Source organism: Tachypleus tridentatus, chromosome 2, assembly GCF_004210375.1.
Source record: "Tachypleus tridentatus isolate NWPU-2018 chromosome 2, ASM421037v1, whole genome shotgun sequence".
In the NCBI taxonomy this organism is placed as follows: Eukaryota; Metazoa; Arthropoda; class Merostomata; order Xiphosura; family Limulidae; genus Tachypleus; species Tachypleus tridentatus.
In genome coordinates, this window is record NC_134826.1 from 103,279,834 (window position 1) to 103,299,601 (window position 19,768).

General features: G+C 35.5%; 1 protein-coding gene across 24 annotated transcripts in view; it reads left to right on the forward strand.

Moving 5' to 3' along the window:
• The window catches only part of LOC143244728 (RIMS-binding protein 2-like), a 196,704-nt gene that overhangs the window by 78,855 nt on the left and 98,081 nt on the right, over positions 1-19,768 (forward strand). For 22 of the 24 annotated variants that reach the window (XR_013025296.1, XR_013025295.1, XR_013025294.1 and 19 more), the window contains 2 exons: positions 2,829-2,912; positions 17,395-17,484. Coding sequence is in view for 21 of the 24 variants with exons in the window: in XM_076489897.1 (XP_076346012.1) it covers positions 2,829-2,912; positions 17,395-17,484 (174 nt within the window). In the remaining 3 variants the exon portion in view is untranslated. The remainder of the gene's footprint in view (positions 1-2,828; positions 2,913-17,394; positions 17,485-19,768) is intronic. The other 2 variants (XM_076489898.1, XM_076489902.1) reach the window with 2 other exon arrangements.

Genomic DNA, 19,768 nt, shown 5'->3' on the forward strand with positions numbered 1-19,768 from the left:
TTTTTGAAATTTAAATACTTGCTGAATACTAAAGAGTTAGTTTCATAACTGGTAATTATATTCCGGTGCCATATAGTTCAGGATACGACCATACCTCGTGAAGCATACTAGAATATAATTACATGACAAACGACCGTATACTGTTATCATAACGTAGCGTACGAGCATCAACATTGTCTTATGTGTTTCGATGCCTTACAACTGGTTGTTTGAAAGCTTGTAGATGGCGTCTCTACCAGGTAGTTAAGTGATAGATACAGGTATTGATTTGGGTTCCCTTTGACACTTTATTACATACTTTTGTTTTTTTCTGGGATGTTTAAAGACGTTATATTGGGGCGGAATGCTCCGAAACGGTGTTCCACCTCTTGAATAGAAGTTTTGTTAATTAGTTTGTTTTTTTAATTTTGCGCATAACCACACGAGGGCTATCTGTGCAAGCCTTCTCTAATTTAGCAATGTACGACTAGATGGAAGGCAGCTAGTAATCACTACCCACCGCCAACTCTTGGAATACTCTTTTACCAACGAACATTTGGATTGACCGTCACATTATAACGCCCTCACGGCTAAAAGGGCGAGCACTTTGTTTAGAAAGAAAAAGTAATCTGTTGTACCTCTGATATTACAAAGTGGATCACAAAAAGGGAGTTCTTCCTCTTTCAAAATCCCCATTTAATACTGGATGGTTAGGAAGATATCAGAAGTTTTAGCGTTTTGCAACTGCTGTACTAATAGGAAGTTAATATTAAAAGCATGATATATTACAAAACCTATTTTAATTTTCATACTAAGACGGTGTAATTGAATACAATGAAGCTTTCGGATTTTTCGTGATACCATTCAGTTTCACCGTGAACCATAAACTGATTCTTCAAACCTCCGTGAAGATGTTATTCTTGTTGTACTTGAAAAACAATTTATTAGATGTACTTCTTAAGGGTCTCTGACCGTGTTCTGTTTCGTTAGTAAATAAAGCAAAAATTATGAGTAACTAATATTTTTATTTTTTGCTTTTGAAATTCATATGTCATAGTGTATTGTCTCTTATGTGACGTCATTTTAGTGGTTACTGACTGAAAGACACTATACTACTATATACTGATACAAGTGGTTAAAACAAGTGAATACATTTGAAATATATAGATAACGTACAGAGACATAGAACTAAAGAAGAGCACGAGCCTCTTTTTTTCTTTTTTGCTTGTTAAGATAACGTTTAAGATATCATTTCGGAAAAAAATATCAAATTATGAAATGTGTTATTTTCTCTGAGTTTGTTGTCTAGTGATGTCAGAGTAAAAACAACGAAGTCGATGCAGTGACGTGAAATGATTGCAGATAGAAATTTGCTTAGAAATATGTTTAGGGTCTTGAACGTAGCAAAACGTTATTTGAACACGAACCTATAAAATGTTAATAATTTTTTATTCTATATATGGAAATAGGTGAATGTCAGAATTATCTATTTGAACAATAACAATATTACTAGGCACTGAGGGCTTAAAAAGTCATTTCATATATGTGTGTGGGTTTATCCTTGTACTGTTATGAATTGTAACATACGAAATGTTCGTGCAATATCAAGCTATCCATTCCACGTGCGGCATTAAACGTTACTTTCGTTTTACTTTAGCTTAATCCCTTTTGCTATCGACTTTCTCGTTCAGATGAGCTTTCATTTAGAGTATTAAAATGGCTGCCATGCTTGCTAATCCATGCGTTAAAAGAGTAACAGTTAATATCTTTGCTTGGATAGCGGATGGATGGCTGCTGTTGACAAGCTATCTTTCTTTTGGTAAGCTCTTCAAAAATTAAGGACTGCGGCAGATATTTATAGCAGCTTAACCATAAACATAAAATAGAACTACAAAATTTATTCAAACTACTTTGGAAGGTGGGGCCCGTTAGAGTTTCTTCACCAAATTTTCTCAAAATTGGTTTATTCAGTTCATAACAAGAACTTTTGACACCAGACGTACATACAGATGCGTTATTTTTATTTAAATATTAACGATAATTAAGTTTTAAAAGTCTATAACCCCAGAATTAGGAAAATATTTGCTTTACCTGTTGAGGCTTAAAAAGTAAATAATCGACACAACAAACAGCAGCAATCATCGTAAAAACAAATTTTTGAAGATAGTGTAAAACAATTGTCTTAGTCAAGGTTTGGACCAACTACCATTGTGGCGTGAAACCTCCTGGGTTGGATGCAGAGCAAAACAGCTTAATTTTTATGAGGCAGAAACAAAACCAAAAATTACATAGCAGATAATATATATGTGAAAGGAGAGCTGCATAATTGTATCTTACAATTTGCTTACAGACAATATATGAATGATAATTGTAAAAAAGTATTACATAATTGTTTGGAGTTAATTATATACTTTTTTTATTCTTTCAAGTATTGGCACGAGCATAAGACTCTGATATAAGCCTTCTTTTATTTTAATCAAACTTTGAAAATTTCATTTAAAAGGACAAAATCCTATCTATTTAAATCCATGATTGAAAGTGAGTTTTTACAAACTTTGAATACTATTACTTGCTGAGCAGCTGTTATACAATCTGTGTTCGCAACTAAGTTATGGTTGTATCGCTTAAATTACGTAACTGTCGATTTATTTTAATGCACCTTACACCGCAAACCATAGCTTGGTAGGAAAGATAGATACTTTTCATTTTATGGGAAAAGTCACACATACCTGTTCACCAACGTATTGTTCAATATAATACGAAGACTTTAATAAAATATACTGTAACGTTCAAAGGATAAACTGAGGGAAGCATGTAGTGATAATTACATAATTTATTTCACTTCACAGGAATCGAACTTGATTGAAAGAGAGAAGGAGCTCGAGCAACTGAAAGCAGAAGTAAATGAACAGAAAGAAATTTGTGCTGATTTGGTAAATATGTCATTCTTGTTCGCTCAACTTTACGTTGTCGCCATTTATTTTCGGGTGTTTTTTGAGAGTTGAAGATTTCGAGAATAGAGATGACCGTTATTTGTTGATAAGGTTTTTTGCTGGAACTTACTTAGGACAAAATGACCTATTCTAATTCTGTTCATCTATCAGTTGTATAAGACTGATTTCCGTCACATATAAGCTGTATACTTACTTCTACATGTGCGTGCGTGTATTATTTGTGATATACAATTTTAATATTTAATTAATAAACAAATAAAAAGAAATTACCTGAATTTTTACTTGCAAGTAAATATTAAGGTTTATTTATTATATAACATATTTGTTCGAATATATAGGAACATATGCGAGTACACGATTTTTACTGTAGGTGGCGAAACAGTATTTTCGTGATGACGAGGAAACCACTTGAAATAAACAGTATTTTAAACGTTGTGTAATTCAAAACAAAAATCGACATTGTTTTCGTAAATAAAAGCTAATCTGTGATTTACAAAAAAATATTATTAACATTAGTTTGACCACTAAACAAAATGAGAGAAGAATCACTCAGTTTATTTACGAAAGAGAAGGGCGAGATCTTTTGCCGCATCTTAATTTTTTTTTTCACTTATTTAATTTTGTTCTTGTTTATTTGATTTTGAATTTCGCGCAAGCTACGCGAGGGCTACCTGCGCTAGCTATCCCTAATTTAGCAGTGTAAGACTAGAGGGAAGGCAGCTAGTCATCACCACCCACCGCCAACTCTTGGGCTACTCTTTTACCAACGAATAGTAGGATTGACCGTCACATTATCACACCCCCACGGCTGAAAGGGCGAGCATGTTTGGTGTGACCGGGATTCGAATCCGTGACCCTCAAATTACGAGTTGAACGCCTTAACCCACCTGGCCATGACGGGCTAATTTTGTTTTTATAGTATAACTTCTTTATGTGAATGAGATATTTTTAACCTGCTTGATTGAATGTTTTGTTAGAACTACTAAATATTTGTACAAATATAATAAAAACCATATCATTAGACAATTAAATTTTGAAGAAATTAATTCTTAGATATTAAAAAAAAGAAAAGAAATCAGAGTTAGGCGTAATGAAGTCACTGTTTAACAGTCTTACATGCAGTAGATTTAAAATGTAGTGTTTCATCGGGTTGAGAAAAAAACTCGTATTTATATAACATATATTTCAGTTCTGTTAACTGAAGATTAAAGCTCGGAAGTTATTATTCCCGCCCGAAATTTTCACGGCAAAATTTAATTAGTTTGTCACCTAGAATGATATAATCGATTATCTGTCATAAACACCTGATGGAGTGATTATCGAAATAATTATTTTCAGAAGAAAGTGACATCACTTCCATTTTTCAGGAATTCAACTTCAAGAACAGTGGTTCTCAACCAGGGGTGCGAGATAGCGTTCCAGGGAGTGCGAGATAACATTTGTTTTGGCCACCTTCACCTTTATTCTCAAATAAAAAATTACTGTAAGGGGTGCGAGAACATATTAAATTTTTTAGGGGTGCGGGGCATAAAAAAGGTTGGGAACCACTGTTCTAGAGCTTGAAATCACGTGTACAGAAAACAGAGCAAAATGATTTTATATCTAATTATTCACAAATTATGCGTAATCTGAGGATAGCGGGTTCGCATCCATGTCGCACCAAACATGCTCGCCTTTTCAGCCGAGGGGGCATTATAATGTGACAGTCAATCCCACTATTCATTGGTAAAAGAGTAGCCCATACTAGTGAAAAAATTAGGGACGGCTAGCGCAGATAGCTCTCGAGTAGCTTTGCGCGAAATTAAAAAACAAACAAATACAAATTATGATATTCTAGGTTTATTGCTAATCCCTCGTTGTATTATATCTTAGTTATTTGACTTCAAACAACATCTAAAACCTATGAACAGTACTAATTGAAAAATAATACTAGTGAAAAATGTATAGGTTTATTGCGTTGTATTATATCTTAGTTATTTGATTTTACCTATCAGTACAATATCTAGCATGCACTACGAATTATGGACAATAAAAATGCCGAGAAGAAACTGTCAGAGTCTTGTGTTCTACTGCAAACTTATCACTCTTTGCATCTAAATAGCAGATTAAAACAAGATTTGCTGCGAAATATTTCCAATAAAGCCTGCAAAAAACGTCGTGTCGCATATCGTCTTCTGTAATAAAGGTTTTGTTAGTGATTCTTAATGTCATTGGGTTAGTAGTTTCCGTCTCAACTAGCTGTAATTCACGTGGCACAGCGGACTTACAACGCTAGAAACCGGGCTTCAATACCAGTGATGGACAGTACACAGTTAGCCTATTATTTAGATTGGTAAGTAATCATACAATAAAAAAAGAAAAAAAAACAAGAGGTGCCACATGATAGAAATACCGGATATTGATTATCATCATTTCTGTAATTAGAAAGGCATCTTATTATTATTCCTATCATACAAGTTATGCACTTAAAGCGAAATAAAAATAAATTGTCATGCTTCTGTGGATGTCCAGCACGTTCTAATTGTGAAAAGATAAAAATAGTTGTTTGTCTCATGGAATTATAATGTGTTCCTTGCGCTATTTTATATAATTTGTGAATAAATTCCTAGTTTTATCTGTCACAACATGTAAGAATTATGGTTGTATTCTCAAGACGGCTGGTATGGGTATTAGCACATTAATTAAAATAAAGTACACAACAACGTTTCGACCTTTTTAGGTCATCTTCAGGTTAACAAAAAGAGTTTGCAACTGATCGTTGCTGGGCACATGTCTTAGGGACGAGAGTGTAAACGAGCACGGGATTGTAGGGAGCGTTGCAGTTAGATGTTAAGTGATTAATTAGTGTAGGTATTAAAAAGTGTCACTTTAAACTGGTTCAATTTTGCTTTGAGTTCTTGTATAAGTAGGGCTTCTTTGATTTTGCGTTTGTGTAATACCAATACTATCCATCTTGAGAATACGTTTTTACTTCAAGTGGGTTACTTGTCTTCGCAAAGAATTACGGCTGCGCGCATGAATTGGAATCAATACGGGAAACAGTCTTCCCACAAAGTTATGTATAATAGCCATGTTCATGGTGATTGTTAAAAAAATAGAAGTTGACTAAATGTATGTAGTATCAGCTCTGTAGATTTTGTTTGCTGTTTTATTGAGAAATTCATAGAAGATTTTGCGTTTTTTCCCTATCTCTGTATCTGTTATGTATAAACCCGATTTCTTTTTATCTGACTTTCTGACCGATTTCGTTAAAGGTTTGTCTGCTGCGCTTCATCTTCAACTACAGTTGACTTTCAAACTGTTCCTTTTTACGCTCATTTATAACTGTCATTATGCGTGTGTGACAGTTAATGATGTGTTGTTTTTATGTGTCATTTGAATGAAATATGTAATCTAGAAATAATAAAAGAAATATGTTTACTGAAAGCCTTAGCTTTCAGTGTGATGACAAGCTTTCAATTCGTGTTTCTCATGATGGACTGCCATGAGGCCTAAATAGACGTTTTTTGTATTTGTCATTTTGTCCGTATATATCTATCTGGCCGTCGATTATCATATTTATATTTTCATACATTTGGCTATCCATGTCTGTATAATTATTTATCTTTATATATAGATTGATGAACAGACATAATAACAACTTTATTTTCTATTGTGATAGTATACGAACATAAGGCTCATATTGAAAAGTTTAAAAGTGTTTTTTAAGCTATGAAATATCTGTTAGGTTACTTTATATTTGCAGGCTGTAATTATATATAAAACCAGTTCCATCAAAAGATCAGATTTTAAATGTGACAGATTTAGATATAAAAATGAACTCGCTTTTTGTTGACACGTACTTACATATTTTACAATTGTAGGTAAAATCTACAGTATCAGATCATCTGAGGTGTCGGTAAAAGTATGAAACACCTAAAATAGCGATAATGTAATTGTTTTGATACGTCCAAACAGAAATACGATAGCCAGTACGGACCTTTTGCAATGGAGGAAAGAGCAAGGACTCGGAAGTCCCGCATGGGAATGAGATTTTAAGAACAAAGAATGTGAGTGAGTGTCACAAAGACGAAGAATTTCAGTTTGTCTACAATAAACTGTCCAAGCGCAACTTTAAGACAGATACACTTGAATACGTCAAGTCATTAGTGGGCGTAACAACAACCCAAAGAGAGTACTGTACTGGAGAAGTAAACATATGTTGTCCCTAGCTCTAGAGATTCAACACTATTTTAATATATCATAAGATACAATTTCCCCACAAACTTTCAGTTATCCTATAATATAGTTTCAGCTCACTCTTGCCCATTATTCTTATAGCTAAAAGGGCTCTTCTTAGTGGAGAGATTAGCCCCTCTCTTTATCCACTGTTTATATCACCAAACCTGCACAGCCATATTTATTTTTTACAAGCAAATATGTTGTTAGAAGCAGATTGTACCAGTGAAGTAGTGACAGAATACGTTTCAATGTCTCGCATTTTCTGTTGACGTGTCAGGTTCGGACGAGTGATGAGAGATATGAACTTCTTCAGGTGCTAATGGAGAATGCAAGAAAGAAAAAGATGTGCAAACTAATAATTGAGAATAAATTAGAATGCTTTTAACACAGCGTTTTAGCGGTCGATATTTCTTTAAATACTACATGTCTGTATAATTATCGGTTTTGAGTTCCTATTCTGAGCTCTATTTTTTTGCTTTTCTTGTCGCCTGACCAGTAAATTGTTTGTAATTCTTTGCAATTCTCTCAAACAGTTTGACTCATCTGGTGCTAAAGAAAGAACACTAATATTTTTACTGCGTCTGGATTATAAAGTTTTTTTCGTGATATATTATTTGCTTCAATATATATAACTTATAACTCTCTATCCGTCTGTCTCTCTCTATTTATTTATCTGTTTGTCTTTCTGTCAATGTAACCGATTACTAATGCATAAAAAATTGCATATTTACTTGTATATGTATATATAATCCTGAAGACCTTTACTAGTGAAACCAGTAGAATTAAAAGAAGTTTTGGATTCGTTAAACCTGAACTCTATAAATGTCCTTATAAATAGTTAAAAGTTGAATTATTGTTCCTTCTATATAAATACTTTCGTAAACGGCAGGCTTTACAGTTTCAGAGCTCAGCTACTGTGTGATAAGACTTGAAGAACACAAAATACCGATTCTTATAGTTAATCGTAGCTGTATGTTTTGTTATGTAAATAATGCATTTCGTTATGCTATTTTTCTCAGTCGAGGTGTGGCGTGGCCTAGTGCTGTAAATACGAAGGCCGTAGATAGGTTATAAGAATGATGATCGATTTCCATTATTCCATAAAAATAAGAGAAGTCCAACAATTGGCTATGTTTGTTGTTGACTAACTCCCCTCCTTCTGTTCTATCAGTTCAAATATATAAATTCACCTATGTGTAGCTTTGCGCAAAATTCGGAAACAAATTCAGTTGCCCTTTGATAATTATATTAGGTATAAAATCGAGAAACTTGAAAGCAAGCAGTAACGTCATAGTAGTTGATTAATAAGAAGAGATTATCCCATTATTTCCTAAGGAACGAAATGCTGATTGAAGTATTCAACTCACAATAAAACTACACAAAAAATGACCTACATATAATTACAGAAAAAAACTTTCCCTTGTTAGTTGAAAAAGATAGCTACGAAGGCTAGTTATAGCTTATTGTCTGGGGTTTAATAAACAGTAGTTTAGGAAGGAGTTCCAGCGAGATATGAAAGTTTCACAATGAGCGATTGAAGGTATAAGAGCTGATTGTTTGCTTGTTTTGAATTTCGCGCAAAGCTACTCGAGGGCTATCTGTGTATGCCGTCCCTAATTTAACAGTGTAAGACTAGAGGGAAGACAGGTAGTCATCACCACCCACCGCCAACTCTTGGGCTACTCTTTACCAACGAATAGTGGGATTGACCGTCACATTATAACGCCCCCACGGCTGAAAGGGCGAGCATGTTTGGCGCGACGGGGATGCGAACCCGCGGCCTTCAGAACGCCTTAACCCACCTGGTCATACTGGGCCCATAAGAGCTGATAAAAGCAGCCCCTGTGCTGCTTTTGGCAGATTAATTTTGAGGTGGATTGGGAACATGCTCCCCTCACCCCAAAAAAAATTAATGTAATAACATAATTTACAGTTGCTTTATAAGTGAAATATATAAAAGTGCTGATTCTGAAACGTCTAAAAAGAAAAGATGAATGTGTTACATGGTAACTGTGCACTAAATGAATGGTATGAAATGTGAACAAGTGTCCTTATTCTTTAAAACACAGTTTAGAAATCTGAATTAAAATATTGTTTTAAATCTCCATCTTTCGTGATGGGAGTTCTGTCAAAAGTGTATTTCTGCCTTTCAGTTTTCTTTTCGACCGAAAATAACGGTAATCCATACGAAATCTCAAATTTTTGGATATTTTTCTGAATGCAGACTCCAAAACATTTGTACGACAGATATTTTATGGTGGTTATCGACTGGAAGTGACAATATAATAAGTTAATGTTCCCCCGAACTGTTACTGTGACGAAATAACTCGATTTTGATAATACTTTTCATTAGTATTGGACTTGCCCATTATAGGATTGCATTTATTCCCCAAGTACATTTAGCTACAGATTTTGTTCACAGATACGAAAAACAGAGAGAGTAGAGGCTAGGCGCTAGAGACCGCTATGATCAACAGAGATTGGAAGCAGAAATGATAAGCTGAGAGAAAGTAGAAACAGCTACGAAGAACTGAAAGAGTTGAAACATTGATGACAAGCATAGAGATTAGAGACAGCCACGACAAGCAAGGGAACTTCAGACAGTCATAACAAGTAAAGAAGATAACGATAGCCATGACATGAAAACAGACTAGAGACAACCATGACAAACAGGGAGGCTAAAGACAGTTATAAGAAGCAGAGAGGCAAGAGACAACTATGACAAACAGACAGATTAAAGACAACCATGAAAAACATGGAGTTTAGAGGCAATCATGACAAGTACAGAGACTAAAGACAACCATGACAAGCAGAGAGACAGTTCTGTCAATCAGGGAGGCTAGAGACAGTCATGACAACTACAGAGCCTAAAGACAACCATGACAAACAAGGAGGCTAGCGACAGCTATGTCAAGCAGGGAGGCTAAAGACAGCTGTAACAAGTACAGAGACAAAAGACAGTCATGACAAGCAGAGAGACTAGAGACAGTTGTAACAAACATGGAGGTTACAGACAGTCATGACAAACAGACAGGCTAGGGACAGTTATAATAAGTTGAGTCTAGAAACAACTTTAACAAGCAGAGAGTGTAGAAAGCAATGCACAGATAATGTGTATTAGTTACTAACATATTAATGATTATTTAAATGTATTACAATACTAAAATAAATTTATATATAAAACTTGATATTAGTTAAAGACTACTCCAAATTAAAAAGGTTCTGTGTTGGGCATAAGTAGATTCATGATGTCATTGACGGAAATAACTGTAGCAGGTTCATGCCGCCACAGGGTAAAATAATGCTGCTACCATTGTTCGTGAGTGTCAGGAGCGTAGATTTTTTACACCCGATGGGGAAGGGATGATTTTTGCAACCACTTATGTGGACTGTTCAATTTGAAAATTCGTAATCTCTGATTACGTGAACCTGAAAGCTGTAAAAATGCAGTCACAGAGTAATCTTGTTGCCACGATACTTCAAGGTTTCCATGTAGGTTTGTATAAGTGAGATGTTGTGAACAGTTTTCAAAATGTTAATAGAATAAAGACAAATGTGTCACAATTAACTGCCACATGAATTTATTCCTGCACACTGTACAGTATAAAAGATGGCCAATATACTTGACAAGATTTATAATAACTTTCATTGCATGAATTACGCTTTCAAATATTAATAAAATTAGTAATTACCCTTGATAAGTTTATATCTACTGAAAAACTTCATGTTGTTTCATAAAAATAATCAAAATGTCTTTGCGAACTCTTGAAAATTACACATCAATACAATGTAGCACATAATTATTCATACTTTTCATTGAAGTAAGATTCATTTAGTCCTCTAGTCTACATGTTCCCAAACGTAGAGCTCCTTTGTGATGATCTGTTCATGAATTGTTTCATAAGCTCTTCTATATTTATTTTGTCGACCTAATCTTCGTGAATGTGACAAACTGCCACATGGTTGAGGCGGCATTGAGACATAGTTGACCTTTACCACGTCTTCAACCGACTTAATGATGAAAAGCTGCGTTCACATTTGCAGCTGGACACTGGACATACAAGCAAAATTTTCATGAGAAAAACTACCTCACCAAACATCTGCCGGCTTGTTTCATGCATTTTACAGTAAGCATCCTTCGCACCTATCAGAGATACTGCTTTTGTTGTTCCTTTGAACATGGGCAACTGAAACTCGAGCCGTTGTGCGGAGATTTCTGGATAGAAGTTTATAACCGAGTTGTCAATCTTGCCAGATGTGATCATGTTCTCAAGTGCCAGATATTGCCTCAAGTCATTGTTGTCTGCATTGAATCTAGTGGTCAGATGTTCTATGACTATGTCCACAAAGTCAAAATATTGGCTTCTGTAGTAATCTCTAACTGTTGCAGAATGGTGTGCTGAGCCATCACCTGTGATCCTTCTGGGGGGTCTGCGAATGCGTGGTAGTTCAATAGGCACCAGATCTAGGGAAGTTACCTTTTTCTCTTGTTGTAATTTTCCTCTGCGCGCAATACTCGCAGTTGCTCAACAGTCATTGCAGATGCTTCAATCATGCCAGATACTGTCGCTGATTTTGCTTGGAATGCACGGTTTAGTTCCTCTAATGTAGCTAATGGATGCTGAGCCATCAACAATCCTAAAACTGTCTTTCCTTTGTGAAATCTGTCCAGCAGACCTCGTGCTTCCACTGCTACATCTGTTTTTTCATCTACTAATCCAGATAAAGAATCAACAATGTCGCTGTAGTGATTATTAGCACATGTAATTGCAGATAGGCGGCACAACCAGCGTGTTGGACACAGTGGGCGGATGTATTTAACTGGACCAGTGTCTGACGATACAATATTTTCAAAGATTGTCTTGTATTTGCCTGACCTTTGAAGCAAGACACCAAATTCATGTACCCATTGGATAGAATCTCGAACACATTCACAAGCTTCAACTGCATGTTACATTATTAAATTAGCCTTGTGTGCTCCGCAGTGAAAAAACAAAGCTGACAGTTGCTTCTCTTTTATTTTTGCCTGTCATCCACTGTACGCACCACTCATGTTAGCGGCTTTATCACAAGTTTGTGCTTTTAATTCTGACAGTGGTAAATTGACTCTAATCAGTACATCAAATACAGTGGAGGATATTGTTTCACCAGTTGTATTGGAAACACTCTACAATCCAAGAAATGTCTCATGGACGTCAAGGTTCTCATCTACGTATCGTACACATATTGCTTCCTGTTCGGCACCTGTAACATGTTGAGTGCCATCCACCATTAATGCAAAGATTTTACTTTGCTGCATTTCGTGTGCTATGTTCCTCAGTATTTGATGGCTGAACATCTCCATTATTTCATTCTGAGCCTGGGGTGATGTGAATGTGATTTTCTTTGATAAGTAGACCGTCAACTCAGGAACTTTCTCTTCCAGGAGCTTCATTAACTGCAGGAAGTTCCCCTCCATATCAGTATGTCCACGTAATACTAAACCTTGACGCAGTAAGAAACGTAAACTTCTGAATATTTTGGCTAGACTTCTTTTGCATTCTTCCTGCTGCTTCTTTTTTCCATCATATAGCTGGACAGTCACTGGAATTACATCAAGTGAACCTTCTGGAGATATAGCGAATCTGTGCTGAGAGGAGGATTGGTGTTCGTTGAATTTCTGTTTTGCCTTTTTCCAGTTGCAAAAACCGATGGATATGAAGGTATACTCCACTGGCCTCTCCAATTTCCCTGTAAAAAGGCCTTTATTTTCCGCCTTGGCACAATAAAAGTATATGACTTTTTGAGTCTGATTGTCGAAGTGCAGCCATGGGAACTCATCAAACCACTTGCCCTGGAAGTTGATATTTTGAGATTTTGCTTTCTGTCGTGGTGCTAGTTGTGCGTCTGGATGATATGGCTTTCCACACTGTATCTGTGTAGCGTCAAATTTTTCATTATTGCACAAACTTGTTTTACAAATATCTGGTGTTTCATGATGTGCAGTAGTTGCAATAGCATTTTCAGACTCGTCCTCTGATGAACATGGTATTTCCTCTGTATGACAAGTTTCTATTCCTTTGTTTGAGGTTGTTCGATTATCTTCATCTGCATTGTCACTTGTATTACCAGTAACTGGCTTGCAGAGCTGTCTAATATCGAAAAGTTTCAGATGCTTGCTTGTCATAATTGGAATCTGTTTCCCACATGACTCAACAGGCTAAAATACAATTTTTATTGAAAAACTCTAACGTACAACGAATAAAGATAGAACAGAATGGAGGTAGGACTGAATTGTACAATGTATTTAAGTTGAACACGCGAACCTCACAGTGACTACCGAGCCGACTGACCGCCTGGGCATCGCTGGGACAATAATGTGTGCTAGTTACAAGACAAGTAATTGCAAGTTTCTCGAAAAATGCTCAAACAATCACAAATGTATTATTTTCCTGTTAAAGCTCACCAAAAGGCAAACACGTTGTGATATAATGTCTGTAAGCACGTATATTAAATAAAAACACCTAAACAAAAACTAGCAATACAATTCGAGTAGAAGCTTCAGGCCGTTGAAATCGCTCCTTTTGTGTTCTAATTATACAAGAAAATACAATATTTTTACTATCTATGATAAGATAATATATTGTTCTTTTACCATAAAGCACCAGCACTTTATTAGAGGGCAGTGATAATCTGAAATTTCATGGATTAATGAGGGCGCGTCTGGATCCGAGCGGCCCGAACCTGTCGTTAACCGTACACAACGTACACTATGGTCAGCAGCTTCGGCAGCTAAGGAGAGTAAGGCGTTCGACAATAAAACCGGCTAGACATGCATAAGAACAAATGGCGAAGGAAAACCGCACAATATACACATAAGATTGATGCAGCTACAAGCTACAAATGGCCTGCCAGATCTAGATCACATGAGTTTACGCTTGGGAATAATATTTTCGAATTTCATGCTCTGTTGATTCTGTTGGATGAAAATTTTACTTAATCTTACACTATTTACAAGACGTAGGTAGATTCTGTGATAGTGCTTGCAAGCTCTGCATGTATACTTAGGCCTACTGGCTGATACTTACGAACTATCGCTTAGATCGAAAAGCTTAGAAGGACGCCTATATTAAAGATGTACATTTTGCTACTGAAAAAGCCTACATCTAGGCCTAATTATGAAATTCGATTGGTTAGAACACGAGAATCACAAGAACAAACACACAATTTGTAGGCCTGTGATGCAATGCAACAATTTAACAGACCAAACTGTAGGGGGGATGACTGTATGCACCATACCCCCACCTAAAATGAAGGGGGTGTATCCCCCCCCAGGATCTACGCCCCTGGTGAGTGTCATAGTGTCCATTTTTATACCGGTACTGGGATTATTAGTACATTTAGGCGCTGTAATAAAAAGCGCATTGTGAAAAACATTCGTTATTAAATGTGCCATAAAAGTGGACCTATCAGTGTTTTCGAGTAACTTGTGTATATGCGGATATGACACTCTTTCGCTTTGTGCGCTGAAGTCTTACTTAATGTTTCGGGGTCTTGCGCCGAGTTTTTAACCACATCTATCAACTTTATCAAATGATGATGCTTCTAGTTTGGTGCAGTGCAATAAACCACGGGCGTTTAATCAATCGTGACGTAGGTCAATAAGCTCTTTTGCTAATTTACAAGCCTTTATTATCTTCGTAAAGCCCACCCATCAGTGGGGCAAGAGTTAGTGGGCTTTATATGTAACAATGAGAGCGTAGTTTAGATGTTTACGTTATTGACTGGTCTGTTTCACACAATAACTATATAGTGTTTTATGTATTACTAAATGGTGTGTTTGGCACAATAAGTATGTATATTTATCCTACGTTTACAGTTATTGAATGGTCTGTTTGACACAAAAACTATGCTGTTTTATGTGTTATTAAATGGTGTGTTTCGCCCAATAACTGCATTGTTTTATTATATGTTCACATGTTATTCATTGACCTGTTTCACATAATAAGCGTACTGTTTTATGTATTATTGCATGATGTGTTTGGCACAATAAATGTGTATACTTATCCTATGTTTACATGTTATTGAATTGTCTGTTTGACATAGTAAATGTGCAGTCGTGTATATTTCTGTACGTACATGTGTTAATCACTTTCATTAAACGTTTATACTTATGACAAAGATAAATTAAAATTGTTTGGTTGCTTTTCTTTTAATGTATAAATCAATATCTTACGAACATTATAATTTATTATTATTACTCCTTGAGCCTTACCCAAGTGACATAATTACATATACATTAACCAACTTTACGTCATTTAAATGTTTAATATTTTATATTATTAATATACCCTTGATAAATTTTGATTCATAATAACTAGTTCAGAATGAAACTATGCTTTTATTTTTTATTTTTATATAATCTTATATCTAGAAATGTGTTTTTATCTATTTAGAACTATTGTACTTAGTCTGATCCCCTTCAGTACTACTGTACTGGGTCTGATCCTCTTTATAAATATTGTGCTGGGTTTTATTTCCTTTAGATATACTATTTTTGGTCTAATCCCGTTTGAAACTACTGTACTTGATCTAATCCCCTTTACGAACAAGAAGACAGGCCAATGTTCTGTCAAAACATGTAGTATGTTTCCCTAAAAAAAAATCGCTTCATTACCCTTATAGATCATTGTTTGTCAACTTATTATTACTGTATCAGGTCTTATTTCCTTTATAACCACCTGCACTGATTTTCATCTGCTCTGAAATTCGTGCATTGATTCTTATCCTTTATAAAATTACTCTTCTGGTTCTTGTATTATTCAGAATTACTGCACTAGATTGTTGTTGTTTTGAATTAAGCACAAAGCTACATAATGGGCTATCTGTGCTCTGCCCACCACGGATATCGAAATCCTGATTTTAGCGTTGGAAGTCTGCAGACATACCGCTGAGCCACTGGGGGGCTACTGCACTAGATCTTATCTTCTTTAGAACTACTGATTCTTGTCTTCTTTAGAACTACTGATTCTTGATTTCTTTAGAACTACTGATTCTTGATTTCTTTAGAACTACACTGATTATTTTCTTATTTAAATCTACTGTACTTGTCATTATTTTCTCTAAAATTTTAAACCACATACTGGCTCTTGTATTTTATAAAACTACCGCACTACTTTTAGAACAACTGTACTAGTTCTTGTCTCCTTGTTCTTATCTACTTTCTTCCCAGTGATTCAACATTAAGTTTCATGGCTGATGACGCTAAAATTCCGAATTTATCTACTTGTGCAACTTGTTCTTTATCAGAAACAAACACACAAAGCCTCATGTCATTAAAACCTACTGTATTGATTTTTTTCTCCTTTAGAACTCCTTTAATGAGTTTGATCTCTTTTAGAATTACCGTAATGGGTATGATCCATTTTAGAATTACTGTAATGTGTCTGGTTCGTTTTATGACTACTGTATTGGGTTCTATCTCTTTTAGAACTACTGTACTGGATTTTGTCTCCTTTAGAAATTTTGTGCTAATTCTGATCCTTTTCAGAACTTGTGTAATGAGTCTGATCCCTTTAGAACAACATTAATGGGTCTTATTGGATTTAGAGTTATTGCATTGGGTCTTATCTCCTTTAGAACTACTGTATTGAGTCTTGAATAACAAAGCACGTTATGCTAATAAAATAGTAAGTTGGCAGAAACTTTATAAGCATAATGAAGTAACTTATTTTAGGAAGGGGATACTACATGTTTCGACAAAACATTGGTATATCTTCTTCATATGTTATGACGATATATCAATGTTCTGCCAAAATATATAATACGCTCCCTTAAAAATAAGTATCTTCATTATGCTTATAAATCATTGTTTGTCAGCTTGTTGTTATTTATTCCCTAAAGAACTTCTGCCTGAACTTTATTTCCTTTAAAACTTCTACTGATCTTTTTTTAAAACTACTACACTGGTTCTTGTCTTCTTTAGAACTCCTTCACTGAACGTTTTTTTCATGACATCTACTGTGTTGGCTCTTATGTCCTTGAGAACCACTGCACTGGTTCTTACCTCATCGAAGACTACTTAACTGATTCTGTTCTCCCTCCGAATCATTGTTTGAGTTCTGACTCCGTGACTTCGGAATATTGGTTCTGGAGTCTACTGTATTGAATAGAATCTTTTTAGAACTCACAAGTTCGTGTACTCTTGCCAATTGTATTAGTGTTTTGTTTTTTTATTATTTAATATCTTGAACTTTTGCAGAAGAAGCAACTTTTGGATGCTTTATACGAGAAATCTGACGTCGAGGCTCACAACGTCGAACTTCAGCAACAAGTAAACCAGCTAGAACGGGTAAGCTGAATTACATCTTTTGAAACTAGGTAAAGAAAACGTTTCAAAGTGAGTGAGTTAGAAATATAGGTTAGACCTTGTAGTATGAACCCTTATGTCTGTCCGCTAAATTTTCATCCCGAACTGTTTTGTGGCCTCATTTTGTTGTTCATGATGCACATAATGAAAAAGTATTAAGTTCTATATTTTTGTGAATGTTTTCGGGTTTATATAACCGCTATATTGAAAACCGGTTGCTTTATGCCAAAATGACATGTCTTCTCGAACATTAAAAGGGTTATAGGTTTATTTTCGCCTATTTAGAGATATATACTGATATAAGACTTCTGTAGTTATCCAAATACATTAAAACTAAACATGAAATTGGTCATGAACTCCATTTTCAAGATGGTGGCTTATATTTCGTAACTTTTATTACGTCTACCCTCTTAGATGACACGAAGATTTCTTATACATTTTGCAACAAAACATTTAATGGCTTTCTGCCCATGAATATGGCAACCAAAACAAATTCAATGCAAAATTTCTTTGTGCTTTCTTAGATTTTATTGCATTAATGATTAATTTCATGTTCTATGGGATGGCAAGTGATATCCTTTGTGTTTTAATAAGTTTCTCTTACATTTTCATGCTGTATAAATTGTTGCATAATGTTCAGTGTCCGTCAGTGAATTTTCTCTTACTAATTTCATATTTTATGGAATGTTACTGGATGTCCTTTATTTTTCAGTGACCTTTCTCTTTGAGAACCTACTCATCTTTATAGTTGTCATTAGTGAAAACATATTCTCTTGTGTTATTTAGCCACTTAGCCGTTGTACGTGCAAATGCTTATCAAGAAGTGTGGTTTCTAACGAACATACAGTTGCTGTTATCAGAACATTGCCCTTAACACCCCATATCTGGCGAGTTAGATCACTATTTGTGAAGCTGCCATCTGTCATCCGTTTTCAGAAAGGGATTAAATAAGTGGTCTTGACTGTTTGTAGCCTTTGCTTATTTTTGCTATCGGATTGACTGTTTGCACATTGAGCATTCAAGCGTTGGGGCGACATTTTCTCTTAGAACATATTTGATTCTGAAAAGCTTCCGTCTTAACGTACTTTGTTTTGTTATGGAGTTGAAGCTAGAGTTGACTGAGCAACTCAATTTTTCGATCATTTATTTCAAAGTTGTGAATGGAAACAAATATTTTTCCAAAAACTGCTGAACTGTTCTGATAATCCCGTTATCGGAGCCCAGAACTCAGGCATCGTATTATCCCTTTTTTTTTTGACACTCCATGGAATTTTCCTCTTCAGACAGCTCAATAAAAAAGCACGTAGGCCAAGAAATGCCCTGCATTTCTCCTTGTCAATCACAAAACACAGTCTGGGATGTTTATCCTCGTATGAGAGCTTCCTTTACCAGTAAAAAAGGTAAACATTTCTTGAAGATGGTTGTTTGAAAAGAGATCTGTCAGTATCCGGAGAGTACAACGAAATTCTTAACTTCACTGGATGACGTGAGGTGAGGCAAATGTGTCTGGGTATGCTGTAAGATAACCGAGTTGAATAGGTTACCATACGCAATACATGACAGTTGAAACGTGCCCGGCATGGCCAGGTGGTTAAGGCACTCGATTCGTAATCTGAGGGTCGCAGGTTTGAATCTCCGTCACATCAAACATGCTCGCCCTTTCAGCCGTAGGGGCGTTATAAGTGACGTTCAATCCCACTTTTCGTTACTAAAGTGTAGCCCAAGAGTTAGCGGTGGGTGGTGATGACTAGCTGCCTTCCCTCTAGTCTTACACTGCGAAATTAGGGACGGCTAGCGCAGATAGCTCTCGTGTAGCTTTGCGGAAATTGAAAAACAAACAGTTGAAACGAAAATATAGTACGCATTAAGTCATTTCTGCCTTTGTCTCAGCATGCAGAAGTTTGGGAAAAAACTATTTAATCAATGGATTATATTTCCCCATGAATAATACTCTACAAATTGTGTCTTTATTACTTTACGAGCATGGTACTCGGCGTTTCCCACGTTTTCGAAAAAAAACACATGAAAAACCCCTGTTTTCTCTGTTTCCCAGTTCCATATTTCGATACGTAAAAAAATATTTCGTGATTTATTGAAGAAGACACAAAATTAGATTTAATTTTTGAAAATAAACTATAAACATTTTTAAGCTATAGCTTCTTTATGAATGATTTTTTCTCTCTCTTTTTCCTTCATTGAAGAATAAATAGGCCATTGTCAATCACCACTTTTGAGCATCCAGCTAGAGATGTCCATGTGAGAAACA